Source organism: Pleuronectes platessa, chromosome 7, assembly GCF_947347685.1.
Source record: "Pleuronectes platessa chromosome 7, fPlePla1.1, whole genome shotgun sequence".
Taxonomy (NCBI): Eukaryota; Metazoa; Chordata; class Actinopteri; order Pleuronectiformes; family Pleuronectidae; genus Pleuronectes; species Pleuronectes platessa.
Genome location: NC_070632.1, coordinates 15,117,616 through 15,145,535, shown reverse-complemented (window position 1 = coordinate 15,145,535; position 27,920 = coordinate 15,117,616). Strand labels below are relative to the sequence as shown.

The window sequence follows — 27,920 nt, the reverse complement described above, 5'->3', positions numbered from 1 at the left end:
CTTGTGTGTGTGCAGACGACTTTTGAGGGACCGGAGGGGAATCGGACAGTGACAGTGCTGCAGGTTCAGAAGTACCATGCGGCCCTGCTGTGCATTCGCTGTGTGCCATGTGTTTATGTTGGTGCTGTGTCTGTCTGCGGCTGAGGACTTCGACTGGACAAAGAACGACCACGGCTCCTTCTATTATGGCACTTTTCCGGCTGGTACGCCCAAGTTGTTTCTGTTTTTTTTGGTACCTTTGGCAGTTATAGATACTGTTCATTTGAATTATTCAGTAACTGGTGATATCGTCGTGTTTTGTAGGATTTTCGTGGGGTGCCGGCAGTTCAGCCTATCAAACAGAAGGAGCCTGGGACAAAGATGGAAAAGGACTGAGCATCTGGGACGTGTTCAGTCACAAGAAAGGCAAAATCCAGCAGAATGACACGGGGGACTCCTCCTGTGAGGGCTACTACAGAGTCAAGGTGTGTGTGTGTGGGGGGGGGGGGGGGGGGGGGGTCATGGGGGCTGTGTCTGAGAGAGATGGAGAGAACAGAAGGAGAGGAATGTAAAACAAACGTCTCACTGCGTTGTGCTTGTGTGTTGCCCAGGACGATGTGTCTCTGATAAAGGAGCTGAAACTGAACCACTATCGCTTCTCCATCTCGTGGCCTCGACTCTTCCCCACCGGCATAAAGTGTGAGTCACTGCAGCCCCTTTAGAACTCAGGAGGTTTTTCTTTGCCAACAGCTGAATCTTAACTTTCTCGTTGATTTTAATCCCAATCTGCAGCCGACCATATCAATGAAAGGGGAATACAGTACTACAGTGACCTGATTGACCAGCTGCTGGAAAACAACATCACTCCCATCGTCACTCTGTATCACTGGGATCTTCCACAGGTTTTGGATGCAAAATACTGATGAGCCGCAAATTTTGCTGCAGCACTTTATTTTACCGAAACACTAAACTCTCTAAACACTGCTTTTCTAGGTCTTACATGAGAAATACGGCGGATGGCAGAATATAAGCATGGTCAACCATTTCAATGAATTTGCCAACTTGTGCTTTGAAAGATTTGGAAACCGAGTCAAGTATTGGATCACTTTCAACAATCCGTGGGTAGGTTCGAAATAAACACCCACCTCAAAGCATTTTTTTTTATAGTTACTCTATTGCATGCCTCGTTGGACTAACACTTTTCTGGACCGCAGTCAGTAGCAGTCGAAGGCTACGAGACAGGCGAGCACGCTCCAGGACTGAGGCTGAGAGGAACTGGTGCATACAAAGCTGCCCACCACATAATCAAGGTATATGAATGCAGAAACAATATTCAATTAAACACTAAGCTAACCATGATATCTAAAAACAAAAAATATTTTTCACAGGCCCATGCCAAAGTGTGGCACACTTATGATACACAATGGAGGGCGAAGCAAAAAGGTAAAAAAGAGCTTTGAGAGTAAAGCACATTGTGTTGATTCAGTATGTGTGAGTGCTGAGAGCCGCTCTCCACCTCTGCAGGTCAGGTCGGCATCTCTCTGTCCGGGGACTGGGGAGAGCCGGTGGACATCAGCAACCAGAAAGACATCGAAGCAGCTGAGAGATACGTCCAGTTCTACCTGGGCTGGTTCGCCACGCCAGTCTTTCACGGAGACTACCCCCAAGTGATGAAAGACTTTATCGGTGAGTTGAATTGTCAGCAGTTAATCCTGAATAAATCATGTGTGTCTCTAGTGTAATGAAGTGATCGCTGGTTGTGATGCAGGAAGGAAGAGTTCGCAGCAGGGCCTCGGGACGTCTCGCCTGCCCACCTTCTCCCCCCAAGAGAAGAGCTACATCAAGGGGACCTGCGACTTCCTCGGCATCGGCCACTTCACCACCCGCTACATCACCCAGAAGAACAACCCGTCAGGCCGCAGCAGCAGCAGCTACTTCACTGACCGTGACCTGGCTGAGCTGGTGGATCCACGTTGGCCTGACCCCGGCTCAGAGTGGCTCTACTCTGTGCCCTGGGGTTTCAGGCGCCTGCTCAATTTTGTCAAGGTGACCACTGATATATATAATGTAGAGTAAAGGAAGCACAGCAGGATTGTTGACCCCACAACCCCAGTTAAATTAAAACTGTCTGTACATCATCCTTATTTATTTCCTGTTTAGACTCAGTATGGAAACCCAGCGATCTATGTGACAGAGAATGGAGTCTCTGAGAAGATGTTGTGCACAGAGCTGTGTGACGACTGGAGGATACAGTATTTCAAAGACTACATCAACGAGATGCTGAAAGGTCAGTGAACTCGTGCATATTTTACAACACGATTAAATGAAAGCCTATTTCTTTGGGTCTTTCATTCCGTGTCTAATCCAACCTGTCTGCTCCCCTTGGTGTCGCTCAGCTATCAAGGACGGGGTCAACGTGAAGGGCTACACGGCGTGGTCCCTGCTGGACAAGTTTGAGTGGGACGAGGGCTACTCAGAGAGGTTTGGCTTGTACTATGTGGACTTCAGGAATAAAAACAAGCCTCGCTATCCCAAAGCTTCTGTTCAGTTCTACAAACGCATCATCAGCTCCAACGGATTTCCCAATCAGAGAGAGGTGAGAGAAAAGGACGCAAACCTACTTCTAATCCTTTTTTCACAATTAATATTACACACATACATGAACTGATTGATGAAGTGGTTAACAATCTATGTATGTCACAAATACATGTCAGTAATAATGTGTAATTGCATGCTAACCCTTCACAGGTTGAGAACTGGAGGAGGAAGGCAGTTGAGACCTGTTCTTCTAGCAACCAGCTCCTAGCAGCAGGTAAGTTCATCTCTAGCATCCCCGACCTAATCACCAATTCATCAGAGGTGAACAACTAGCTGGGGTAAACAAATAAAGATTCTGCCCTAAATATATCAAAAACTACTGAATATAGTAAAGTAGAATGATAATTTGACTATAATTTGACTTGAACGTGTGTCGCTGTTCTTGGAGCACCTCAGAAAACCAATTTATCAGTTTATTCTGGAAATATAAGAGAGAGAATTTCCCACAGAATATCTGAGATATCTTCTTTGTTTGCCCCTCCAGCTAGAAGAAAATCCAAGGAACATGCAGAAATGCCAAAGGTTTGGCCAGTGCATGACGAAGTTTAGAACTTTGGTATTTGTCTTCCGTTGATTTGATTTATTTCTTCCTCTTGCTTTGTGATTGTGTTTTAAAAAGTGACTAACAGAGTTGTGCCTCTGCAGTTTTACACCTGCCTTTCAAACAAGCCTATGCTTCTCGTAAACACAGTGAAAACTACCTCTTTATTGGTCCTCAGTTTTACTGATGTGACTACATCTAATTTGGAACCAATAACAGTCCTGATTTTACAAGAGCTTTGACTAAAACTTAGAAAAACATAAAGCTGATCAGTGGACTTCCATATAGCAGAACTGTAAATTTACTGAAAAAACATTCTACCAGTGAAAAGATTGGATTTCGAGTTATTTTGCTGTGGTAATAACGCTGCCTCCTGAAATATTCCCCAGGAGCTGCATGCAGCTCTCAAAGGGTTAAAGTGCCGTTAATCAACTCTGAGTCATTTCTCTCTTTTTATTAGAGGAACAGCGGACTACTGCTGCCAATATTCTAAGACTTATACATGGTAAGGAATCACTCATTCCAACTGCAAATCACAGAGGGTGATTTAATTTAGGGGGAAACAATATTAACCCTTTGAGTGCTGTGCTTGAGCATGTTGACTCGCTTCATACGTGTCTGAACATTATACAAATCTTAGTGAGTTAATGTGTGTGCATTGGTGTGCTTTGTGCTTTGCAGACCCTCTGACCAGCCACATGGAGATGGTCACTGAGATTGTTGTTCCGACCGTGTGCACCCTCTCTATTCTGCTCAGTGCCATCTTCCTCATGTTCCTGCTGCGGCGGCGGAACTAGAAAGTGTGCATGTTTACAATGACACCGACACACATATGAAAACACAAACACTCCTTTTGTAAATGCATCATCTCTTTAATGGACATGTGTGAACATAAATGCATTATTTGAACTGATGAGAAGAGAATGACAGAATTCATTCATTTGACGTGTAAACAGTGTTTGCTGTTAAAACCCATTGGTTGAGCTGATAATTAATTTAGTTCCAGACACTCACAATGTGTGAATAGCCTTGTAACAAGTTGGATTCTCTTATTAAAACTGCTGTGGAATAAGACCATTGCAAACACCTGATGAACTGCAGATTTGTTGTGTTTTCATTTGGTTGAAACTGGGAATTATTCAGCGAAAAGCAAACTCCACAAACGCGCTCTACTGAATACAAAAAAAAAAATCATCTGATGTTATAATAATACAGATAGAAAAGCAAGGACAGGGTCAAAGAACATATATACAAAGGAATGAAAGTTGTCCATTGAAAAAAGTTAACAAGAAAGTACATCATATCAACAGAAAAACCTATAGCACTCGATATAGGTTTACATTGAGTGTGTCAATGTAAACATATTTCAACAAAGAGAATATCAATATGAATTAAACACCTCCTTTGTCGTTTTGTTGTGCAAGTTCATGCAAAGTTGACAAGACTGCAGCACACCATGGTGGAGAACAAGGCGGCCTCCTCACTGTCCCCGTTAACCGTTCCATTTGGGTTATCTAAAGACACACAGAAACAAAATGGTTAGCATTGCTTTACCTGGGGTGTGTGTGTGTGTGGGGTGGGGGGTGTACTACTCGTAAAAAGAATAGCAAAACATATTTGCTGCAAAGCATGAAAATCACCTGTTTCAAGCAAGACATGATCAACCAGTGGTCTGTCGCTGAGCTGTAACGACGTCCTGACCTCACGAGGACCCTGGCCGCTGAAAACCTCGGCTCCCCACAGAACCGGTTGCTCTCTGTGGATTAAAGACGGGACAATGGCGCAAGTTGACAAAATGCGTATTGATACCAAATCTAAGTGGTGAGATAAAATCCAGTCACAGAGGTCACACTATCTGTTTTTGACACTTTTTGAAACAAACAACTAGTTTTTGTTAATAAATGAGGAGACAAATATCCAAATGTAATTTACAAATTTCAGATACAAGGTTCCGCGTCTTACTTCTGGTACAAATGGCTGATCAGAGCTGGTTTGATTTGGAGTTTGAATTCACGTTCCTCGTCATATGGGATTGTTTTATAGTGCTGCAAACACGATCTGTGCAAGAGGAGAGGACACAAGAGGTTCATTTATCTCATCCGCATGTCACCAATACAAACACATACTTTGGATTCTCCGACAGGAGAAAAACTATATAATCTATTTACTGTGTGAGAAGGAACAGGCGGTCGAAGGGCAAACTCAGAAATGTGCTGCAGGTCACAATTATTTCCAGCAGGTGGTGCAGTTTTCTGAGTCGGATCACTTGCTCCTGTAGATCAACCTCAGTGCTCAGGTAGAAACACTGCAGAGTTAAATACTCAAAGTCAGTATTTCATCAAGAGTCATTTCAAAACAGTAATACAAAGTAAAAGTTGAGCTCACCAAGTGGTTTAGAGTTGCCAATTGTTCACCTGAGAAAAAAAAAACAATAGTTGAATGACAAAGCATAAATTGAGCTTGTTGATTATAATCCAGTTATATAATTATTACTATAAAGACTAGAAGGGCACTCAGTGGAGCACGTACCTCCACCAAGGCCCAACTGTCCCCTTATATTCAATCAAGCTGCAGCAAATATCAACTCTCATAGATATCAGTCCCCGAGATGTCCCTGATTCTTTATTCAAGATCCAAGGATATTTTTCTGGGGAAATTTTGAAAAAGGTGATGAAGGTTTTCCCGGATCCACCCCCTGATCCACCAAATGGGTTCTTCCCTGACCCATACCACATCCTACCACCACATTTCTTGGAAACCTGTTCAGTTGTTATTGTGTGACATTGCTTACAAGCCAACATGAAAACAAAACAAAAAGACAGGGGTGAAAACATAACGTCCTAGGGAGAGGCAGACAGATTTAGACCGAGAATCAAGATAAGTCAGTAGTTACTGATGAGGTAGTTAATGTAATCCTTCCTCATCTTGTCCAAACCCATCTCCAGCAGCATGTGGACGGGTGTGACTCCTGTGAGAGACACGTGGTCGATCTGCCGGTGGTAGGACTGCAGGATGAGCTTACTGAGGGAGCTGTTGCTGTCTCTGTGAATCTGAGAGAGGGGACACAAGACAAAGCAGAAAAGTTCACGGGCAACAACCTCCAGTATTTTCCTGGTGCAAAGCAGTTTCTAGAAGCTCCATCCTCCCATACCCATGGTTTGATGTCTCCGTATCTCAGGGCTTCGATGACGAGTTTCAGACAGTCTCCAATGTCTTGATATGAAGTCACACCTGAGATGGAAAAAAACAGGAGAAAATCATTGTTGTTGCTTGATTATATATATATAACATATAATGTAACATCAAATTATTTTTTGATTAGGACTCACTCTTTCTCATGCGAACCCACAACTGTTCCACAAAATCTAAATCTCCTCGTTCGCAGAAGTTGAAGATGGGAGTGTCTGTCCCACACTTCATCTTTGTGCACTTTAAGAAAATATGAAGAAGACGGAAAGCTACTATATTCTGAAATGAATACAGTATGGGAAGGTCTGTTGGTTTTAATGTTATCATACCTCAGTTGTGTTTGGAGCCTGATCCTCTAGAGTCGTTGCAGTATTCTGTAGCTCTGAAAGAATAAAGTAAAAAGAAAGACATCTGCTTAATAGACTGTTAATAGTTGTGAATCCTACTAAGGGTGCATTCATATAAGAAAATAGAAACCTGCTAGGTAGGCCTTGGTAAGATTTACAGCTGATTTGCTTTCCAAAGGTTCCATCCATTCAGTCTCACCAGTTCTCAAACCATCAGCAAGAGTCTGAAATAACAGGACTTGGATTTATTCACTTGTTTATTTGTGTATTGATGCTCAGTCACTCATCTCAAGATCCCTGAGACTCAAACCTGAAGAAACTCCAGCTCCCTGTACATCTGGGACACCGGGCTTCTCGTGTCTCCACTGGTAACTTTGATATTCTGCATGTGAACAAATATTCAGCAAGAATCATATTTTTGTAAAAACTCTAAACTTTATTTTGAAATATGATAAAGAATTGACTTGTATGAAAAGGAGGAGAACATTCTCAGTGTAAAAGCAGCTCACCAGTGTAGCTGTAGAAGAGAGCGGTGGGGTCTCGAGGACACTCTCCACATGACTCCATTTGAAATCCACTGTCACGCTGCTCTGTGACTCAATCACGGTGTTCTCAACAACTGTGGAGCCGAACAAGTGGAACCTGGCACTGCCTTTAATTCCCATCTAGAGGTAGAGACAGCTGTAAGTGAAGAAATGTTGCTTTTACACTGACTGAAAAGAGAGGACATGCACTGCACACTTACCGAGGAGGGATGATGCCTTTTCTTGTGCTCTTGTTTAAGCTCATCTAAGGTAATGAAAGTTTTTTTATCTATCTCTGCACCTGAAAAAATTGAAGTCAGAATGAAACTAAATCTAAGCAGCATCAAGACCACACAGGAATTAATTATAAACAAATATTCACTAATACTGATGAGTTATACCTTTGCAGGTAACGGAGTATAGTTTTACACCAGATACTTTACTGCCGATGCAGACCGTCTCCGCCCCGAACCAGGTGGTTTTAGCAGGATCAGACATGTCGCATCGCACCCACAGAGGGTTTAACGCAGGGTTGTTGTCCACAGCTGACACATTAGCATTTTGAGCTAATGTGTACCAAGACAGTAACTGCCTGTAAAAAAACATTTTGGCACGTCAGTTACAGTGTAGTAGACACACAAGTTAGATTAACCTATTTGAACTTGCTTCATGTTAAGTTTTTTAGCATTGATTACCTTGCTTTCATGATTGTGAGCGGCTGTGGTCCCAGGTCTGTTTTAAGCAAACTAGCATCATTAGCATCATCAGCATCATCATCACCAGTGCAGTTTGAATTATCAGTTATTTGATCATCGTCAGTTTCACTTGATTTGGGGACCTTGTGAAGAAAGAAAGAAAAACATGGTCCAAAGGTTACATCCAATGCTTTAACAACGGCTGCACAATTTTGAAAAAATTTGAATCATGATTGTCTTGCTTAGAATTAAGATCATGAATTTCTCCCGTTATTAGAAGTGTTTTCTTCTGGGTTCAATCTTACTTTTTGTTTTAAATTTGTTTTCTCAGCAAAAAAAGTTTGATTTGCTTTTCTCTCACTTGCTGTTTCACTGCTGATTTCCTGCGGCCTTGTCATTGGTTGTCATACGGAGTAAGCAGAAGTAATGCAGCATTAACGGGTGCTTTATATTCTTTGGGAAAGATTGGGAATGACTGTTTTGATGCAGCTGATCTCCGAAATAAAAATGCATTATACTTGTTGAAAAGAGATCACATTTACGTGACGGTCAAGATCAGGATTTTGATACAATTAATCACGTAGCAATACAATGTTGCATTTGTGACACACATTAATGTGTAAAGGAGAGTCAACTGAATGGCTGTTAAACTGAGGATGTACATGTTACATGGTTACATTGTTCTGTGGCATGCAGACAAAAAGTTTGTTTAATACATTAACGTTACTCACAGCTTTTTGACAGATGAACACTGGCTTGTTACCACAGTACATATTCACCACAGCAACTCTGTCTCCATTCGTCTTTAATATTTCGACGTCCTCCTGAAACAGACACGGCATCAACATCAGTGATGCAGCAACCAATAATTTTCTTCATTTCCTTTTAAACTAGTAAATGAGAAATCGACTCTTCTTTCATAAACATGCTGTGACCTAGACATTCAACGGAGCCCCTGAAGTCCAAAAAGATCATATAAATTTTGATCATGTTTGCACGCTGCACACGATAAATAAGTTGTGCACATAGAGTTAATATCTGCGTAGTAAAGACATGATTGGCTGATGCTTTTAAGAACAACACTAAGTTGCCTTTATAGATTTTAAGACTATGTTAATTTAAGTATTATGATCGAGCCTGTTTTCCTTCAGTAGGCACAGCAGATGATTCCTGACGATCCTGTGTCTCTGTGTAGAACAACTTCATAGTGTGACATTCCCAGCTGAGTTTTCTCCAAGTAATGGTACAAATCTGTTGACTATGTGCAACTCAGTGATTAAATCCCAAACATTTTCTATAAATAAATAGATGATGTTCCCACAAGATAAATATCTTGTGCACTATAGCATAATAACTTTTTCCCATAACATAACAACTTAACACGATCAAATACACAATCTGCTGGGACTTCAGGGGCGGAAACACCGATCTGTGACAGGTTTTACATTAAACAAAATAAAATTACCTCGTGTGTAAATGGACGATCGCTCTCCTCATCTTGAAGAGATCTGAAAACATGAACCAATTCACTTCAACGAGTGTTTAAGTGGGTCCCCAACTGTCTAGCTTCAACTTGACGTCAACGTTAGCTAAAGTATAAGCTAAGTTAATAACGTTTTAGATGATAGAACTCACCGGAGAATATTAAAGAACTCCTTCGCGCTGGATATCACCTTAGAGCTCATGGCTGGATAACACCACAGAGCTCCCGTCACAGAGCGAGCTGCGGACAGAGCAGAGGAACGAGCTCGAAACACTTTAACTCAAACCGACAAAAACTTTCTGCTGCTAATGTTGATGTTTTGACTCTCGCGCGCTCGCTCTCAAACTGTGACGTCATGGGGTCAGAGGTAATCTCCCTGTCTTTTTTAAATATACAGAAAATAAATTGATAAATACGTATTGAAAAGGGTACACAAACTCTTGGATATATACAAATAAAATGTAAGCAAATAAAAAAATGTACTGCCAAAAAAGCACTTGGTTAAGAAAGTAGTTCGGTCTTTACGCCTCGCCTTCGCCAACATGGAGTAAAGAAGTAGTCCCAGTTGCCGCAACAAACGTTGGAAGTATTGTTTAAAGCTGCGCGCTTGAATAATACTAAATAGAATCTTTATTATGTTATGCACTGATTTAAGTTCTGTCACATGTCTTCTCTAGGGTCAAGAAAAGTATAGTCGCGATAACGCGCTTGACGGAAGTAGTATGCTCCGAGGCGGAAGCATAAATGATTCAAGGAGCTTCACCGACTTCCTTTTCTCTGTGGCCGCCATCGTGAGTGGAGTGTGTTCCCCGGCGAGCCGAAAACTATCCTACGAAAATGGTGAGAATTATGCTCATATTGCTTTCAGCATACTTCACTATACCCATGTGTCAAGTCGCTGTTTGTGCTTAGCGAAGATGGCCGCACGGTCTGTCCTTGATATGTTTAAGTTCAGATTTAATTGAGCCGTGAACGTGGAAAGCTAACGCCTAGCTAAGCTAACACGAGGAGCCATTTTGGACGAGTCGCTTCAGTTTCGCAGTTCCACGTGTGGCTTCAGTGGCAGCGCGGACACAAGCAACCTGAAGTTGCCACACACGTCCACTGTGGATGGTTTTATTTAAATAAAGTAACCGGTGTCTGGTGCCCGTTTCTTCGTATCCTAAGCATCCACTGTTATTAACAATGAAAAGGTTTGTCAAGATTAGCTTGCTATGTCACATTAGCATACTTGAGCTAAGCTAAGGAAACCTCATTCTCCGGTCATTTGTAGTAATACGTGGCATCAATGAGCCTGACTTGTAACATGTGACCATAACTGTTAACGTAAGGTATGAAGGGGGGTTAATATAACAGCATAATTACTTTTTAAACCCGCGTTTTGTATAAGTTCCTTTTCACGTGCTAACTGTCCTGGGGCCTGCAACCACAATACGTTTCGTGCAATTACTCATTCATTAAGATCGACCGCAACATATTAGTGTTTACATCAAATTAATCGGATATACTTTATTGATCCCAGGGGGCAATCATGTAGCTGTCTGAAGTTTAACACTTTATTCCTTTCTGCTGCCTAGGCCTGTGCCCGACCCCTGATCTCGGTGTACTCCGAGAAGGGAGAATCTTCCGGCAAAAATGTTGTCATGCCAGCCGTGTTCAAGGCTCCAATCCGCCCTGATGTTGTGAACTTTGTTCACACCAACATGCGCAAAAACAACCGCCAGCCCTATGCCGTCAGTGGACTGGCCGGTGAGTATTGCACTGCATTACACTGGTGTGGCATGCTGGACACACTTGTTTTTGACAATGAATAGCTTGTTGGTGTTCTTGGGTAAAATGTGTTAGTGATTTTAGATGTGTAATTGTGTATTACAGGTCACCAGACCAGCGCCGAGTCCTGGGGTACAGGAAGAGCTGTGGCCCGTATCCCCCGTGTGAGAGGTGGTGGTACTCACCGATCTGGCCAGGGTGCTTTCGGAAATGTATCCTTTTGACCACAATAGAACCTTTGCTGTTTTCTCGCTTTGGTATCAATGAATGTGCCACTTAAGACGAAATTGTTGGACTTGCTATGATGGTGTAATTTGCGACTTACTCTGTGATCAGTGACGGATGCCTACTGTCATATGCTGGCACAGATGGCTGACGAACATTGAGTCTGAGCAAGTATAGAGTACTTTTAAAAGTACTTATAATGTACATTAATAACTTAGTAAACTCCGGCAGTTGTCAAACCTCCTTGACTGTGGTTAAGATGTGTCGTGGAGGTCGCATGTTTGCCCCAACCAAGACTTATCGCCGCTGGCATCGCAGGATCAACACAACCCAGAAGCGTTATGCCATCTGCTCTGCCCTGGCTGCTACAGCTCTTCCTGCACTTGTGATGTCCAAAGGTAACATCCAGTAAACTTTTTTGTAGATAACCAAAGTATTGAATAGAAAACCATAAAAATATTGCAGCAAATATTTTTTGGGCAGATATAAACGCTTAACTTGCCATGATGGTGTAATTTGCGTCTGAGCCAGTGAACGGTGACGGTAGCCTGCCGTCTTTAAGCTGTCACTCGGTATTGATGTTCCTTTAATTCTGAGCAAGTGTTGGTAAAACCTGTATCTGAAAATTACAACCAATGTGTGTATCTTTAGTTGATATGGATTTTTCTTTTTTCTGTTAGGACATCGCATTGAGGAAATCCCTGAGGTCCCACTGGTGGTGGAAGACAAAGTTGAGGGTTACAAGAAGACCAAGGAGGCTGTGCTCCTGCTGAAGAAGCTTAAAGCCTGGAATGATATCAAGAAGGTAATTTTACTTGGAGCATAAGTGAAAGGATTTAAGGTTTCGACTATTGTGGGATCTTCAGAAAGGTGATAAGTCAGATTTATAATTGTTTTTGTACCCAAACCATGTATATGATTGGGGAAAAATATACTCGGTATACTCAAAGTTTTAGCTTTAATAATTTGTGATCACTAACATTGTATGATCAATATAGAGACCATATATTGGTCTTTCTCAAACATGAAATAACATTGTACATGTACTGTTTTAGGTCTACTCCTCTCAGCGCATGCGTGCCGGTAAGGGTAAGATGAGGAACAGGCGAAGGATCCAACGCAAAGGGCCTTGCATCATCTACAACCAAGACGCTGGTCTCACCAAAGCCTTCAGAAATATCCCAGGTGTGATTAACTTGTCAATATTCTTTGCATTAAGTTTTGCTTAAACAATATATAGTCACTTGGCTTTTATGTCTTCTTTGAATATTGACTTATCACAGGAACGGTGTTTGATATTCACTGACAATGATGCTTGTTAGTGGTATAGCCAGCGGCACTGTACTGTCTTCAAACACAAAATATACGGCTGTACTTATGTAGTGGTCGAAGTTTAAATTAAAGCATTATTAAATTTTGTGTTAACTGACCAGTCATTTTAATCTTGTTAATTGGCATCATTATCTATAGCTTTAAATGGATAAACATGAAACTCTTAAGAAAAGATTCAATATGATGGCCCATCAACCTGTGTTAAATCATTGCTTGTGCTGTATCTGCAGGCATCACTCTGCAGAATGTGAACAAACTGAACCTCCTGAGACTCGCCCCTGGTGGTCACGTTGGACGCTTCTGCATCTGGACTGAGAGCGCTTTCCGCAAGCTGGATGAGCTGTATGGCACCTGGCGTAAACCCGCCTCCCTTAAACTCGGCTACAAGTGAGTATTGAAGTTGTGTGTTCACCCTGTGGCACAAATCAAATTGGTGTTGAACATATTTTGCAGTGATGAGCTTCCACTTCATGGTCCGTGTTTTTGAATCTCTGTGATATTAAAGAAGTTCTGAGTTCTGGTAACTTGAGACTGGTCCATTTCCTGTTAATATGTTGTTTCCATTCATTAACATGCTGTCTGTCTATTCTTTCAGCCTCCCAATGCACAAGATGACCAACACAGACCTAAGCAGGATTCTGAAGAGTGAGGAGATCCAGAAAGCACTTTGTGCACCAAAGTAAGCACTACTCAGTTTATAAGTTCTAAATGTTTCATGTCTGGTCGACTATGATGATTTTGTATTCCGTGTTTCTGAACCCTGATAACAAAAGACGTTCTGAGCGACGAGCTGGGCTCATTACAAACTGTTGTTTTGTAGGTCATAGTTAAGAATTGGTTTTATTGTCATTACAGCAAGAAGATCAACCGCAGAGTTCTGAAGAAGAATCCTCTGAAGAATTTGAGGATAATGCTCAAACTGAACCCTTACGCCAAGACCGCAAGACGTAATGCCATCCTCAAGCACGACCCTTCGGTAAGAAGTGCATCAGTTCAAGATGGAAGCAAAAATCTGAAATGTCATCGATGTAACTAAAACATTGTTTCTTCCTTTAGATCAAGGCAAAGATGCTGAAGCCCAAGAAGAAGCCTGCAAGGAAGGGTGCACCTAAAAAAGTCAAGGCATAAATTTATACTAAACAGGCTTGAGTTCACTGATAATAAAACAAGGATTTCAAATTTGAGTCATTTCAAAATTTTATTTCAAAACACTTCACCTAAAGGATTTTAATCTGTTGGTGCTGAAAGGACATTGAGACAAAGAGGAATATCGAGCACAAAGCTTTGGCAGTGTTCATAGTAAAATATTAGATAAAAATATGTCTTTTCAGACAGGCCTTCCATATAAGAGTTCATAAAGAATTTCACTTGGCATGTAGGTTTGTACTATAGAACTATTGATCACACAACTTAAACCGATTTGAATACTCAATATACACACAATTTACCTATAATTGAAATCCAGTCAATAGAGTACCTTGGAAAATAGCGGAGCTGTTGGTGTGCATCAAGGATTGATTGAGTCAGTTGGTGCTGCACAACCAGCTTTAGTAGTCCACCTGCTCTGCCTCTGACAGCTTGATAAAAGGATGCACCTGGAGGAGAGAGTGGGAAACTGAGTTTGAACTGTTTGAGGTCGGCCCTCTGCAAGGTTTTTAATCAAACAAATGTTAAGATGATAAACCTCCGAGTGTAATGCATCTTCTCACCACCAGATGGAAAGACGTTTTGAATGTGGACATGCCACAGTTGTTTGACAGCAGTGAAACACTTTTTACCATATGTTAACAAAGTCCGAAAATTCCGAGCTGATTATCCCAGGTAACTTTGGTGGAGGCTGAACATTGTAAAGTAAATATGATCACTGAAAAAGTCAAATGTGCCATCAATCAGCAGTCACAGGACTTTGCACAACACACCAGGGTACGGGTATGTTCATGAAGTCCAGCAGCATTCGTCTTACTGGTAAGTGTAAGATGAAGAACCTTCGAACGATCCAACCCAAAGGGCCGTGTGTCATCTATAACCAAGACTGGTGTCACCAAAGCTTTTGGAAATATCAAAGGTATGATTGACTGTTAAGACTGAGCATTGTCTCAATATTCTTTGCATTTAGCTTAAATCATATAATCACTTGATTTATATCCTTTACTTATATTGACTTATTACAGGAACAATCTTGTCTCTTTGATATTCACTGATTGAAAAATTTGCATAGCCAGTGACACTGCTGTGATTCAAAGAGTTTAAATTATAGAATTATTGAATTGTTAACTGAACTGTCATTTCAATCATTAATTGGCATTACTAACTTAAGTTTTAAATGGATGAACATGAAACTAATCTTAAAAGATTCATGTTGAAGCCCCATCAACCTCTGTGTTAAATCATTGCTTGTGCTGTATCTGCAGGCATCACTCTGCAGAACGTGAACAAACTGAACCTCCTGAGACTCCCCCCTGGTGGTCACGTTGGACACTTCTGCATCTGGACTGAGAGCGCTTTCCTTAACCTGGATGAGCTGTATGGCACCTGGCGTAACCCGCCTCCCTTAAAACTCTGCTACAAGTGAGTATTGAAGTTGTTTTCACCCTGTGGCACAAATCAAACTTGTATTTAACTTAATGCAGTGATGAGCTTCCACTTCATGGTCCGTGTTTTTGAATCTCTGTGATATTAAAGAAGTTCTGAGTTCTGGTAACTTGAGACTGGTCCATTTCCTGTTAATATGTTGTTTCCATAAATTAACATGCTTTCAATGTCCCTTCTTTCAGCCTCCCAATGCACAAGCTGACCCACAGACTTAAGCAGGTTTCTGAAGAGTGAGGAATTCCAGAAAGCACTTTGTGCACCAAAGTAAGCACTACTCAGTTTATAAGTTCTAAATGTTTCAAGTCTGGTCAACTATGATGATTTTGTATTCCGTGTTTCTGAACCCTGATAACAAAAGACGTTCTGAGCGACGAGCTGGGCTCATTACAAACTGTTGTTTTGTAGGTCATAGTTAAGAATTGGTTTTATTGTCATTACAGCAAGATCAACCTGCAGAGTTCTGAAGAGTGAGGAGATCCAGAAAGCACTTTGTGCATCAAAGTAAGCACTACTCAGTTTATAAGTTTTAGATGTTTCATGTTTGGTCAACTATGATGATTTTTTTTATTCCGTGTTTCTGAACCCTGATAATAAAAGACGTTCTGAGCGACGCTCTGGGCTCATTACAAACTGTTGGTTTGTAAGTCATAGTTAAGAATTGGTTTTATTGTCATTACAGCAAGAAGATCAACCTGCAGAGTTCTGGAGAAGAATCCTCTGAAGAACTTGAGGATAATGCTCGAACTGAACCCTTACGCCAAGACCGCAAGACGTAATGCCATCCTCAAGCACGACCCTTCGGTAAGAAGTGCATCAGTTCAAGATCGAAGCAAAAATCCTGGATGTCACCACACTGCTGTCCTTTAAACAGTTTAAATTATAGAATGAATCAGTTGTGTGTTAATTTAACTGTCCCTTCAATCATGTCAATTGGCATCATTATCTATAGCTTTAAATGGATAAACATGAAACTCATCTTAAGAAAAGATTCAATATGATGGCCCATATACCTCTGTGTTAAATCATTGCTTGTGCTGTATCTGCAGGCATCACTCTGCAGAACGTGAACAAACTGAACCTCCTGAGACTCCCCCCTGGTGGTCACGTTGGACACTTCTGCATCTGGACTGAGAGCGCTTTCCTTAACCTGGATGAGCTGTATGGCACCTGGTGTTAACCTGCCTCCCTTAAAACTCTGCTACAAGTGAGTATTGAAGTTGTTTTCACTCTGTGGCACAAATCAAACTTGTATTTAACTTAATGCAGTGATGAGCTTCCACTTCATGGTCCGTGTTTTTGAATCTCTGTGATATTAAAGAAGTTCTGAGTTCTGGTAACTTAAGCAGAGTTACTGCTTCATTTCTGGTTAATATGTTTCTGTAAATTAACATGCTGTCTGTCTCTTCTTTCAGCCTCCCAATGCACAAGATGACCAACACAGACCTAAGCAGGATTCTGAAGAGTGAGGAGATCCAGAAAGCACTTTGTGCACCAAAGTAAGCACTACTCAGTTTATAAGTTTTATGTGTTTCATGTCTGGTCAACTATGATGATTTTTTTATTCCGTGTTTCTGAACCCTGATAATAAAAGACGCTCTGAGCGACGCTCTGGGCTTATTACAAACTGTTGTTTTGTAGGTCATAGTTAAGAATTGGTTTTATTGTCATTACAGCAAGATCAACCTGCAGAGTTCTGAAGAGTGAGGAGATCCAGAAAGCACTTTGTGCATCAAAGTAAGCACTACTCAGTTTATAAGTTCTATATGTTTCATGTCTGGTCAACTATGATGATTTTTTTATTCCGTGTTTCTGAACCCTGATAATAAAAGACGCTCTGAGCGACGAGCTGGGCTCATTACAAACTGTTGTTTTGTAGGTCATAGTTAAGAATTGGTTTTATTGTCATTACAGCAAGAAGATCAACCTGCAGAGTTCTGAAGAGTGAGGAGATCCAGAAAGCACTTTGTGCATCAAAGTAAGCACTACTCAGTTTATAAGTTCTATATGTTTCATGTCTGGTCAACTATGATGATTTTTTTATTCCGTGTTTCTGAACCCTGATAATAAAAGACGCTCTGAGCGACGAGCTGGGCTCATTACAAACTGTTGTTTTGTAGGTCATAGTTAAGAATTGGTTTTATTGTCATTACAGCAAGAAGATCAACCTGCAGAGTTCTGAAGAGTGAGGAGATCCAGAAAGCACTTTGTGCATCAAAGTAAGCACTACTCAGTTTATAAGTTTTAGATGTTTCATGTCTGGTCAACTATGATGATTTTGTATTCCGTGTTTCTGAACCCTGATAACAAAAGACGTTCTGAGCGACGAGCTGGGCTCATTACAAACTGTTGTTTTGTAGGTCATAGTTAAGAATTGGTTTTATTGTCATTACAGGAAGATCAACCTGCAGAGTTCTGAAGAGTGAGGAGATCCAGAAAGCACTTTGTGCATCAAAGTAAGCACTACTCAGTTTATAAGTTCTATATGTTTCATGTCTGGTCAACTATGATGATTTTGTATTCCGTGTTTCTGAACCCTGATAATAAAAGACGCTCTGAGCGACGAGCTGGGCTCATTACAAACTGTTGTTTTGTAGGTCATAGTTAAGAATTGGTTTTATTGTCATTACAGCAAGAAGATCAACTTGAAGAGTGAGGAGATCCAGAAAGCACTTTGTGCATCAAAGTAAGCACTACTCAGTTTATAAGTTTTAGATGTTTCATGTCTGGTCAACTATGATGATTTTGTATTCCGTGTTTCTGAACCCTGATAACAAAAGACGTTCTGAGCGACGCTCTGGGCTCATTACAAACTGTTGGTTTGTAGGTCATAGTTAAGAATTGGTTTTATTGTCATTACAGCAAGAATATCAACCTGAAGAGTGAGGAGATCCAGAAAGCACTTTGTGCACCAAAGTAAGCACTACTCAGTTTATAAGTTTTAGATGTTTCATGTCTGGTCAACTATGATGATTTTGTATTCCGTGTTTCTGAACCCTGATAACAAAAGACGTTCTGAGCGACGAGCTGGGCTCATTACAAACTGTTGGTTTGTAGGTCATAGTTAAGAATTGGTTTTATTGTCATTACAGCAAGAAGATCAACCGCAAAGTTCTGAAGAATCCTCTGAAGACCAAGATGCTGAAACCTGTAAAGAATGGCAATATTGTAATAATAAAACAAGGATTTCAAATTCATGAGTCGTCATTCAAAATTTTATTTCACAACACTTTACATAAAAGATTTGAATCTGTTGGTGCTGAAAGGACATTGAGGCAAAGAGGAATATGAAGCACAAAGGTTGAGCAGCGTTAACTGTTACATATTTGATAAAAAGATGGCTTTTCAGGCAGGCCTGCCATATCGCCCACATTAGAGTTAATTTCACGTAATATAGAACTATTGATTACACAACTTCAACCAATTAAATACTCAATATAAACATACATTTTACCCATAATACAAATCCAGTCAATGGAGGACCTTGGAAAACGGTGGATCACATTGCTGTGCCGTGGGTGGGCGTCACAGGCTGATTGAGTCCGATGGTGCTGCACAACCAGCCGGCGAAGTCCACCTGCTCTGCCTCTGACTGCTTGATAAAGGGATGCACCTGGAGGAGTGAGTGGTAAACTGTGAGCTTGTAAAGGAGTAGAAGACTAATGATTAGAATTTAATGCACACCCACCGTCAACTGTTTGAGGTCGGCCCTCTCTGCAGGGTTTTTAATCAAACTGAAATGGAGAGATGATAAAGCTGTAAGTGTAATGCATTTTCTCACCACCAGATGGCAAGACTATATGTGGACTATCCACTGGTGTGTGACGGCAGTGATACACTTCTCCTTACCATTTGTTCACAAAGTCCTGAAATTCAGGGCTGAATATCCCAGGCAGCTTTGGTGGAGGCTGTAAATTGTAAAATAAGGCAATAAAAAAACTGCAGGGGAAGGAGTTAGCACCACATACAGGCATGTTAATCAAGTCAAGATGTGGTGATATAGTGAGAACCACTCACCTCATTGACTATATAATCAAGCAGCTCAAATATAGCCATCGGTGGCCTGCTCTCAGGTCCGTATGCTGCGCCGGAGAAAAATTAAATGTGTTGAATGCACTTCACGTTACTCAAGGTCAAATTATTTTCTTTCATTTATTGATACACACAGATTGATCAGACTTTGAAAATTCAGAGTCCTCCAGTGTTACGTTGGACTTACAGCTGCCTGGTCTCCCAGGAGGCTGAGGCTTTGGTGAGGACTCGCCGGAGGCTGGCTCTCCTTCCATCAGGAGGCCAAAAATCTGCTCCAGCTCCCTGGCATCAGGTGGTGGGATGGGGAAGCGTCCGATGGCCATTTCCACCAAGGATAGACCCATACTCCAGATGTCCGACTGAACAGAGTAGTGGGTGCCCTGTAAGCGCTCAGGCTGCACACAAACAGGAATATTATTATTACTGCAATTCATATTTTGAGCATAAAATATTACAAATATATTAATGTCCAACCAAAATCTTGATTTTATTTGGATCAACACCAAATTGTCAATGCTCAAAATTATCAGTCCTCCAAACCAGTCTTTCTTAATCAAGATCCATGAAATCTAACAAATAAAGAGACATATATAAAAACATCCTCACAATGTTTAAGTAACTGGAACAAATATCCTGAATCTTTCACATAATTTAATGAGTTCTTCCCTGGGTCAAGTCCCCCGTAGACTCGTAGAGAAATAATAAATCACAGAATCAAAAAGCTGGTTAATACTTTGACACAGTAGATCAGGTCTGTGTAAAAAATCCTCAAAAGCTAATGTCCGACTGAAGAGAGCAGGGAAAGGTGAGTGTGTCCGTGTAAACTCACAGACATGTAAGAGCGAGTGCCCACAAAGGAGTTGGCCATGGAGTCGATGAGCTGTCCGCTCACTCCAAAGTCACACAGCTTGATCTCACCGCGGGAATTCACCAGGATGTTGGAAGGCTTGACATCTGAAAGAGGCACATGCAGCATTTAGGAGAACACAGTGGGTAAGCGTTCAGCAGGGAGCAACAGGCAGCTTCCAACACCGTGTCCATGGACCTGAAACAGGGAATGACTTTAAAGTGACACCGCACACTTTGCCTCAAGTAACCTGGAGGAAAGCAATGTTCAGGACTTTTTCATTAACAGCCCACTGTAAATATTTCTCCTCCTTAAACTGACCGTTACAATATCTTTCCCTAATGTGCTTTCAATTTAAGTGATGGCAAACAGCATCCAGTCTGTTCTGTGCAAAAAAATAATATCTGAAGCTTGTGTGAGGCATCAGCAGTTTTCCTTAGATAAATCCAAAGGATATCTTCCAAAGTTGCAGCCTTGTTATTACAAAATGGCCTCTTTTATTGTCCTCGCACTGCAGCTCCACGGGGAAGCACTACATGGATTTTGGTCGAGAAAGCGGCTGTAACTTTGGAGGAAATCCACTCGACTAACACATCCTGCCAATGCTTAGGATTAACTTAACTTTTAAATATATGTTCTTACACACAAGCCAGATGTCCGTCCCTTCAGTATTGTGTTTACAGTGTTTAAAGGTGACGTAAAAGGAGCCTAACCGTATGTTATTTCCAACATATTTCAGTACGTTACTGTGACTGACCTCTGTGCATTATCTTGTGTTTCTCCCTCAGGTAGGCAAGGCCTTTAATGACCTGGAAAGACAAATATCGCATATCAGCAGAGTTAAAGCATAGATTCTTTGGCAAAGGGCTACATATGCATCATTATGTTCCCAGTTTTATATCCCAAACAACACAAAAACAGCTGTAATGAGACAACCAGAGCGCAACACTAGAGAGGAGGAGGTATTAGGAGCTGCTCACAGCGATGCTGACTTTGCCGAGGATCTGCTCTGGTATATTTCCTGCCTTCTTCAGCGACTGGTCCAAGGAGCCGCCGTCCTACAACCAACAAGAGAGACAAACATGGATGTGGATCCGCAGCATCTTAATCATTAAAAATGTAAAGTCTAATTACTTTCTTTCACTTCCCATGTTCGGGAGAAACAGGCACTGGCAGCCCTATTAATATTAATCAAAGAGCTGTACCATGTTCTCCATGCAGATGCTGATCTCTCCATCGCTGTAGAAAGCTCCATAGAAGCCCACGATGTAGGGGGAGTTACACTCGTGCAGCACCTGCAGCTCCCTGATGATCTGGTTCCTGATGGCTGGTTTGATCTCCAGGTGGATCAGCTGGAAGGAAAACGTTTTAAAGTTTGAACTTAAATTGCACGTAAGTGACTGCAGCGCTTGTATTTTTGGACACACTTGTCACCGCTAGGGTTGTTTTCCTCTGTTTATAATCAAGAGCGTGGTCGGCGCTCGCACTCAAGTGTGCTTGGATCTCCTGCGCTGCTTCAGCTCTTGGATTTTTTTGTTTATATCTGTGCTTGAATTATTTTGTGCACCGTGACTGTAAACACTCCCAAAAAACAATTCAATAAGCCTGCCCTCAAACTGAAATACCTTCTTCTTGAAAAAAGAGGTTTCACACCTGTATTCCATATTGTACTCGTAGAACAGTGATTTCTATAAAGATCTGCTTCTGTCCGACATTCTGGGAGGAAAACAAACCCCATATGTAGTTATGTAATACCACAGTACACATCTCTACATCTTTCTGAAAGCAATCCCCCCCCCCCCCCCCCCCCCCCCCCCCCGGAGTTTTCACTTAACCACAACCTATGACCGACCATCAGGGCCACAGCGTACCTTCCTCGCCATTATCAGACCGGAGGGTCGGTGTGAGACCTTGAAGACGACTCCTCCGTTGCCTGCACCCAGCTCACAGATCTTCTCGAAGTCATCGTCCTTCAGCTCTCCCACCTTCTGCTTCTGTGTCAGAAAGGCCTCCAGGCGTTTCCGCTGCTGCTCGTCCAACTCAAGCTCCTCGAGTTTCTTCTGCAGAGCCTCCAAGTTCGTTCTTGCAAAGAGATAAAGAGGAGACGGGGGAGAGGGATGAGTCACTCGTGTTCTTTCCTAAATGAAAGGTTCTTGAGTTCATTCACAAAGCGGTTCTGCAGGTGCTCTGTGTCTGTTCCCTCAGGAGACGTGAGGTAACCCACGGTGTGTCCATGTACATGTTATAGTGATTCCTCAGAGGGAACACTGAGCTGAGTGTGTGTCAGCTACTGCTGCACATGCTGCTGGCAACCACAGAAACCACAGCTGGACGGCAGAACCATGTCGCAGGGAGTGTTTCAGCGTTCGTTCCCTAACAGATCCCAGAGCAGCTTCAGTGCTGAGAGGAAGCTCACACTTCCTCTTAGCACTGACGCTGCTCTCCTGGCACTGTTGTCATGGTGATGGATTTCCTTGACTACTCCATTGTAGCGTAGACTCTGCTCACCTGCCACTCTTTGACCTCCCCCTCCTCCCCCTCCTCCTTTGTATCAAAACACGACGCACTGCAGCAAAGTCAGTGTTTATCATGAAGTTTGTGAGGATATAATGAGCGGTTAGGTTGTTTTAACTGATTAGATCGTGAAACTTTGTGTTCCTTTTTTGCTCCTAAAAAGATACAGACTTTTGTGCATTTAAAAGGTTCAGTATGTAAGGTTCAGGTGAAAGGGAAATTGAATATAAAATAATGATGCTTTCACTAGTGTGTTTCATATAAATTGTATGACTTGTTGTTTTCTTAACCCTGGAATGAGCCCTTTATATTTAAATAAATACTTTATATTTACCTAGGGTCCTCTCCAGGCTGGTAAAAATAAACACCTTCGGAGTTTTTATGACAACTGAAGGCTGGTGTCATTCATGTTTGGAAGGAGAGGGAGAGGTGTGGGGTGTTCAGCTGCAACATGCAACTTCACCACTAGATGTCACCGAATTCAACACACTGAACCTTTAAAATAATCAAAAATGCCCCCAAATAAGCATTATTACTAAAATACTTCATCCTGAACTGACTAATGAATCAAACATAAGCGTGCGTGATTTAGGTCTGCACATGTGTTCTTATTCAGACAGAACATTAATCTTATGAACGGTCAGTCATCTGCAGTCACTGAGTCTTGCTATGCTTCCATGTTTGGATTATATTGTATTACAATCATCTGGTGATAATAAGTATTTTTTCCTATTCTTCTTTTTGTCACGACTCAGCAGAGAGCAGCCATGGCAGCAGAGTGTAGTACGCCCGCCTCCCTGCGGCTCCAGCTCCCAGCAAAGAGAGGGTTAAGTGGTTGTGTTCCTGACAACAGGCCTGCATATCCATGGAGACAAGGTGCAGAGTTTGAGTTGGCTGTGTGGGCGGCGTGGGCGTTTTGTCGACTGAAGAGCTGGAGGTGGAGGAGGATGGAGATGCTGAGGAGAGGAGCGGGGCCTGAAACACACTCCACACTATGTGTGGGAGGGAGTGTACGGCTGCTTCACACTGCAAACCACACACAAACACACACCTCCATCCTTTAGGTGTAAGAGGAAAAGAGCACGAAGCAGCACTGTCCCTTTCTGCCTTCATCCACACAACGAGCAGAAGCTAAATACAAGCGATGAAATACTTCTGCCTCTTCGCCATTGAGCGCGAGAAAGAAGGTGACATCACACGTGTTTTAAGTTAATGAAATAAATGAAACTAGATCAGCTTGAGAGGCTGCAGTTCAGACCTCTGCTGTACCACCAGACCCAACAGTATGGATCATGAAGGATGGATTTAGTATCAGAAGACAGGAGCTTGGCAGAAGGAGCTTTCATTAGGGGTCCAAGGAAAAAAGGTGGCTGTATCATTCTAGCTTCTACCCTTATCAAATCGGAGATGAGAAAATCAGGCAAAATGCACATAAATAGCATAGTTTTATGTTCCACAAGGAGAGCATGATCTCATTTGTATTTTTGAAAACTGATGCTTTCGTTCGTATTTACAAGAACAGCAAACAAATGCTAAATCCTTTTTGCCAGAACAAATTCAGCATCAAAAGCTGTGGTTCCTTTATTCATGGATTTGTATTAAGCCTCTACAGCCTATACAAAGAAATTATAACAATGGTTTTTAAATAATAAACTCTCTGAGGGTTAGATTTTTTAATTCCCTACAGATGAGAGACAGATCTAAGTCAGTATGGATGTATGTGATAGTAGGATATTATCCAAGATATTTGTCCAGGTGCCTTTTTTCCTTGAAAAATGTAGTTTTACCTTAAATATGTAAAGTGTCCTTGGGACCCTTGAAAGTCAGTATAGAAACCTACACTATTATTATTATTATGATTAGTAGTAGTAGCTTGAACAAGGCTCTCCAGAACTTGTTGTTTATTTTGTCCATAGATGTCCTCTTATAGTGTCACATGACATAAAGTGGGCCACTCAACAGTTCTCCTGTGACTTCCAGCCAGTCCCCACTGAGGAAGCATTTGGCGGACTGGACTGGCAAATCCTCCTCGGCAGTGTGGAGTGGACTGGTTCCAGTGGGAGGCCCGTCCATCGCACTGAGCTCATCCACACACATTATGCAGCCTCCTGTGTGCTGGTCCAGATCATTTCTAAGTGCCTGTTTTGAAACATGAGCTGTTTGTCTTCCCTGCATTCAAAACAACAAGGTTTTCTTTCAGATTAAGGTATTATATTGATATTGTAATAACCAATTGAAATTGTTGCTTTATATATACATCTATATACAGAATATCACGATACAATTGGTTTGCAGAGGGATACTGTAGGAGAGCACCAACCGTGAATGAGAGCTGTTCACAAAATATTGTATTATGGATACTGGCCATGATGCTGCCAAGTGAATACTAGTGGAATGCTGTGGTCAGTGATTCAGCAGATACACAAACCACATCTTGAGCCCACAGACACCAGCACAGCAGTGATTCATCTCCTTTCTAAAACTGAAAATGCTTGACAAAGATCCTTTGTTATTTTGTTGATGTGCTCTGTTACACCTGATATGTATTGCACATCACTCACTTGCAGCTTCCCCCTAAAAGCTAAAAAGTTTTTTTTCTCACTCTTGTCGAGAGGAACTTGTCGCAAGCTCCTCTGTAAGAACAGAGGACATTGCATCTTGTGAGGCCCTTTGAGGCTCACTGGGATTTGTGAATATTGACTGTACGAATAAAATTTGAATGATTGATTTTTCATTTGGGTCTTAACTAAGCTGGAATAGTTGATGTCTATACTGAAGGTCATACATAGATATAGTTCTTAAAAACACAGGGCTTATAAAGCTGAAATGTTACATTACACATACACACACAGACATGCACACGCACTCACTGCATATATGTTGCAATATATTGATATTTGGTCATTGGATTTAGACAATGAAAATACCATCGAACATACAATTGTAAGAACAATTATATTTTACTTCAAATACCTGACACTGCTTTGTAACTACAGCACATTTGACCTCTTTTGCTTTTTCCTGTGGGCGCGTCAAAGGTTAGATTTATACCATATAAGGGAACAAGAGCTGCAGACCTGACATCTACCATCACTGGACTTTATCCTCACAGCCTAAAGTATGGAGCCACAGAAAACTGGCTTTTTATGGTAAAAAGGACTGAGCCACACCAGACTACATGACTTTACTGTCAGCAGGATGTCAGTCTGAATGTCACGGTGCACAAACACACACGCACGTTATGATACTTCACTTGTACACATAAATCTAAGTGATTTCATGTTAATGGAAGGTCTCCCTTTAGTTTCTAGTTTACAGGAAACAAAATGTTACAGGTTCGTGGCACCGTTGAGAGGTTTCAACACAGTGTCAGCTGGTGTCAACTCATTTCTGTCACTGAATGAAACAATTCATTTTTTATGGATTAGTTGATCCCCTGATTCTGATTAAATGTGTGAATGTTTTTGTCCTAACTAATAATAAATTGTTTTCAAGCATTAAATAGGAAAATAAGAAAAAAGGAAATATGTCTTGGCTGCAGCCCAATGAACATGAAAAATCGGTAACGATAGAAGGTTACAAATGGAATTTATATTTATTAGATTTTGCGCAGTTGAGTGCAAAAGACACAAAATGGCTTCTGATCAGATGATGAAACAATGAAGTATTCCGCCTCTACAACACATTAGAAAAGCAGCCATCACGGGGATGACATGTTATGTAATGCTCATCTCATCTGATGCAGCTTGTTGCTGGACTGACTGAGCTCTCCTCTGTGAACTGACAACTAGAGCACCGTGTCCCAACAGTTTAACGTCTCCATTACCGTGTTTTGTCAAAGGCTGGTGGGAACAGGCCAGCACACAAAACTTCTACAACACACAGGAGCACCCCTCTACATGCTGCCTCCCTGCTGAGGTCAATGCCCCACTAATTCCTGTCCACACACACTGTGCAGTGAGAGCAATGGAGCGTCCCACACGGCGGTGACACAATGAAGAGACAACCTGAGGACCATGTTGAAGTTACTGTTGTAACAAGGTGCAACAGGAGGGTTTGACTTCAAGATGCTGTACGATCGAGTGCAGTCATACTGATTTCAGCACCCAAATATCCTCAGCGCTTGAACTGAATAATTGATCGATATAAAATCTGATAATAAATGAACCGTTTGCAGTCATTTGATATAAGACAAAGTGCCAACAATTTACTGGTTTCAGCTGTTTGTATGTGATGATTTGCTGGTTTTCTCTGCTTCACATCATGCAAAAACAACTTTAGCTAAAAGTACTGAAAAAAAAGGATTTCTTCATAGATTAGTTGATTGAAAGACAATCAAACACAAATATTTCTTATAATATCTTTGTTTTGGAAAATTCTAATAGACAATACTGTCTGAAGATGTTGACTTCATTATTTTCAGGGATGTGTGGTCGTATAGGTAGGGGTGATTACTAGATTTATTGAAATAAAAACAGTGACTAATAAATCCACAATCATATTATTGTTGCTTCTCTAGTTTACTGCTGTTTATTTGAAGATTTTCACCCTTGGCTCTGACATCCAATGATAATTGGATAATCAATTATTCATAGATGAAAATCATCAGTTGCAGCCCTAGTGCAAACCTTGGTATACACACACACACGTACACACACACACACGTGAAACAGAAGTTCACACACACACACACACACACACACACACACACACACACACACACACACACACACACACACACACACACACACACACACACACACACACACACACACACACACACACACTGCTCAGTCTGTATGTTGCTGCAAGCTGTCGTTGGCCGTTACAGCACATACAGCATCAATCTGATATCGATCCGATATCGATGATCGACCAGTGTGTGGGTGGAAGATGGACGCTGTCACTCACTCCGTGGCTCCGGTGCCGTTGATAGTGTTTCCATCCGGGATCGGGTTGAGTTGGATCGGCTCCGGCTTCCTTCTTTTCTGCATGTTCTACACAGAAGACACACACACACTACAGCAGCAGAGTGGACGGATGAGCCGAGTAGCACCAACACACACACACACACACACACACACAACACACACACACCCACACACTCAAACACGTACGCACACACACGCACACAGGGAGGTCAGGGCTGTGAGGGAGGAAGTGAGCAGCTCGAAGGATACACACACCTTCTTCTTATTAATGGGCGGATGGTGGATGTGAATGATGAGACGTCACAATATCACACTCCTCCCCTC

At 41.7% G+C, this 27,920-nt stretch overlaps 4 protein-coding genes and 5 non-coding genes across 24 annotated transcripts; 7 read left to right on the top strand and 2 right to left on the bottom strand.

Moving 5' to 3' along the window:
- Window positions 1-20: 20 nt before the first annotated feature.
- On the top strand, window positions 21-4,202 carry lctlb (lactase-like b). The gene is made up of 13 exons (XM_053426064.1): window positions 21-203; window positions 304-464; window positions 591-678; window positions 772-881; window positions 973-1,101; window positions 1,194-1,289; window positions 1,368-1,422; window positions 1,504-1,665; window positions 1,748-2,025; window positions 2,140-2,266; window positions 2,376-2,575; window positions 2,728-2,791; window positions 3,800-4,202. Exons 1-13 carry the CDS (start codon window positions 77-79, stop codon window positions 3,913-3,915), a joined length of 1,713 nt encoding a protein of 570 aa, XP_053282039.1. The 5' UTR covers window positions 21-76; the 3' UTR covers window positions 3,916-4,202.
- zwilch (zwilch kinetochore protein) lies at window positions 3,976-10,071 on the bottom strand. Its single transcript, XM_053426057.1, has 18 exons — window positions 9,509-10,071; window positions 9,339-9,381; window positions 8,605-8,697; window positions 7,874-8,016; window positions 7,580-7,770; window positions 7,400-7,479; window positions 7,164-7,319; window positions 6,965-7,036; window positions 6,785-6,878; window positions 6,637-6,689; window positions 6,448-6,547; window positions 6,270-6,349; window positions 6,012-6,168; window positions 5,504-5,532; window positions 5,287-5,423; window positions 5,081-5,176; window positions 4,759-4,874; window positions 3,976-4,632 (listed from the first exon to the last, which is right to left on the bottom strand). The coding sequence occupies exons 1-18, from the start codon at window positions 9,556-9,558 to the stop codon at window positions 4,544-4,546; spliced, it is 1,779 nt and encodes a 592-aa protein (XP_053282032.1). The 5' UTR covers window positions 9,559-10,071; the 3' UTR covers window positions 3,976-4,543.
- On the top strand, window positions 10,044-18,469 carry rpl4 (ribosomal protein L4). Of its 16 annotated transcripts, none has more exons than XR_008339077.1 (14): window positions 10,044-10,196; window positions 10,934-11,105; window positions 11,232-11,338; window positions 11,611-11,749; window positions 12,032-12,156; window positions 12,407-12,536; window positions 15,095-15,251; window positions 16,688-16,771; window positions 17,187-17,251; window positions 17,432-17,491; window positions 17,668-17,728; window positions 17,905-17,958; window positions 18,135-18,188; window positions 18,365-18,469. XR_008339077.1 is itself a non-coding variant. In XM_053426062.1 (10 exons), the coding sequence occupies exons 1-9, from the start codon at window positions 10,194-10,196 to the stop codon at window positions 16,977-16,979; spliced, it is 948 nt and encodes a 315-aa protein (XP_053282037.1). In that variant the 5' UTR covers window positions 10,044-10,193; the 3' UTR covers window positions 16,980-17,009; window positions 18,365-18,469. The 16 variants fall into 16 exon arrangements, 2 of the variants coding, with proteins under 2 accessions (XP_053282037.1, XP_053282035.1); XR_008339085.1 differs by lacking the exon at window positions 17,187-17,251 and adding an exon at window positions 16,949-17,009 and having other exon boundaries at window positions 17,428-17,491; XR_008339083.1 differs by lacking the exon at window positions 17,432-17,491 and adding an exon at window positions 16,949-17,009 and having other exon boundaries at window positions 17,187-17,250.
- On the top strand, window positions 11,424-11,521 carry LOC128445328 (small nucleolar RNA SNORD16). The gene has a single exon (XR_008339410.1). It is a non-coding gene; the product is annotated as a small nucleolar RNA SNORD16 (small nucleolar RNA).
- On the top strand, window positions 11,851-11,950 carry LOC128445329 (small nucleolar RNA SNORD16). The gene has a single exon (XR_008339411.1). It is a non-coding gene; the product is annotated as a small nucleolar RNA SNORD16 (small nucleolar RNA).
- Window positions 13,131-13,201, top strand: LOC128445324 (small nucleolar RNA SNORD18). The gene has a single exon (XR_008339407.1). It is a non-coding gene; the product is annotated as a small nucleolar RNA SNORD18 (small nucleolar RNA).
- On the top strand, window positions 15,308-15,378 carry LOC128445326 (small nucleolar RNA SNORD18). Its single transcript, XR_008339409.1, has one exon. It is a non-coding gene; the product is annotated as a small nucleolar RNA SNORD18 (small nucleolar RNA).
- On the top strand, window positions 16,536-16,606 carry LOC128445325 (small nucleolar RNA SNORD18). The gene has a single exon (XR_008339408.1). It is a non-coding gene; the product is annotated as a small nucleolar RNA SNORD18 (small nucleolar RNA).
- On the bottom strand, window positions 18,470-27,849 carry map2k1 (mitogen-activated protein kinase kinase 1). The gene is made up of 11 exons (XM_053426059.1): window positions 27,577-27,849; window positions 22,023-22,233; window positions 21,357-21,503; window positions 21,132-21,209; window positions 20,909-20,960; window positions 20,134-20,258; window positions 19,492-19,699; window positions 19,290-19,354; window positions 19,122-19,180; window positions 18,961-19,006; window positions 18,470-18,885 (listed from the first exon to the last, which is right to left on the bottom strand). The coding sequence occupies exons 1-11, from the start codon at window positions 27,657-27,659 to the stop codon at window positions 18,772-18,774; spliced, it is 1,188 nt and encodes a 395-aa protein (XP_053282034.1). The 5' UTR covers window positions 27,660-27,849; the 3' UTR covers window positions 18,470-18,771.
- Window positions 27,850-27,920: the final 71 nt, after the last annotated feature.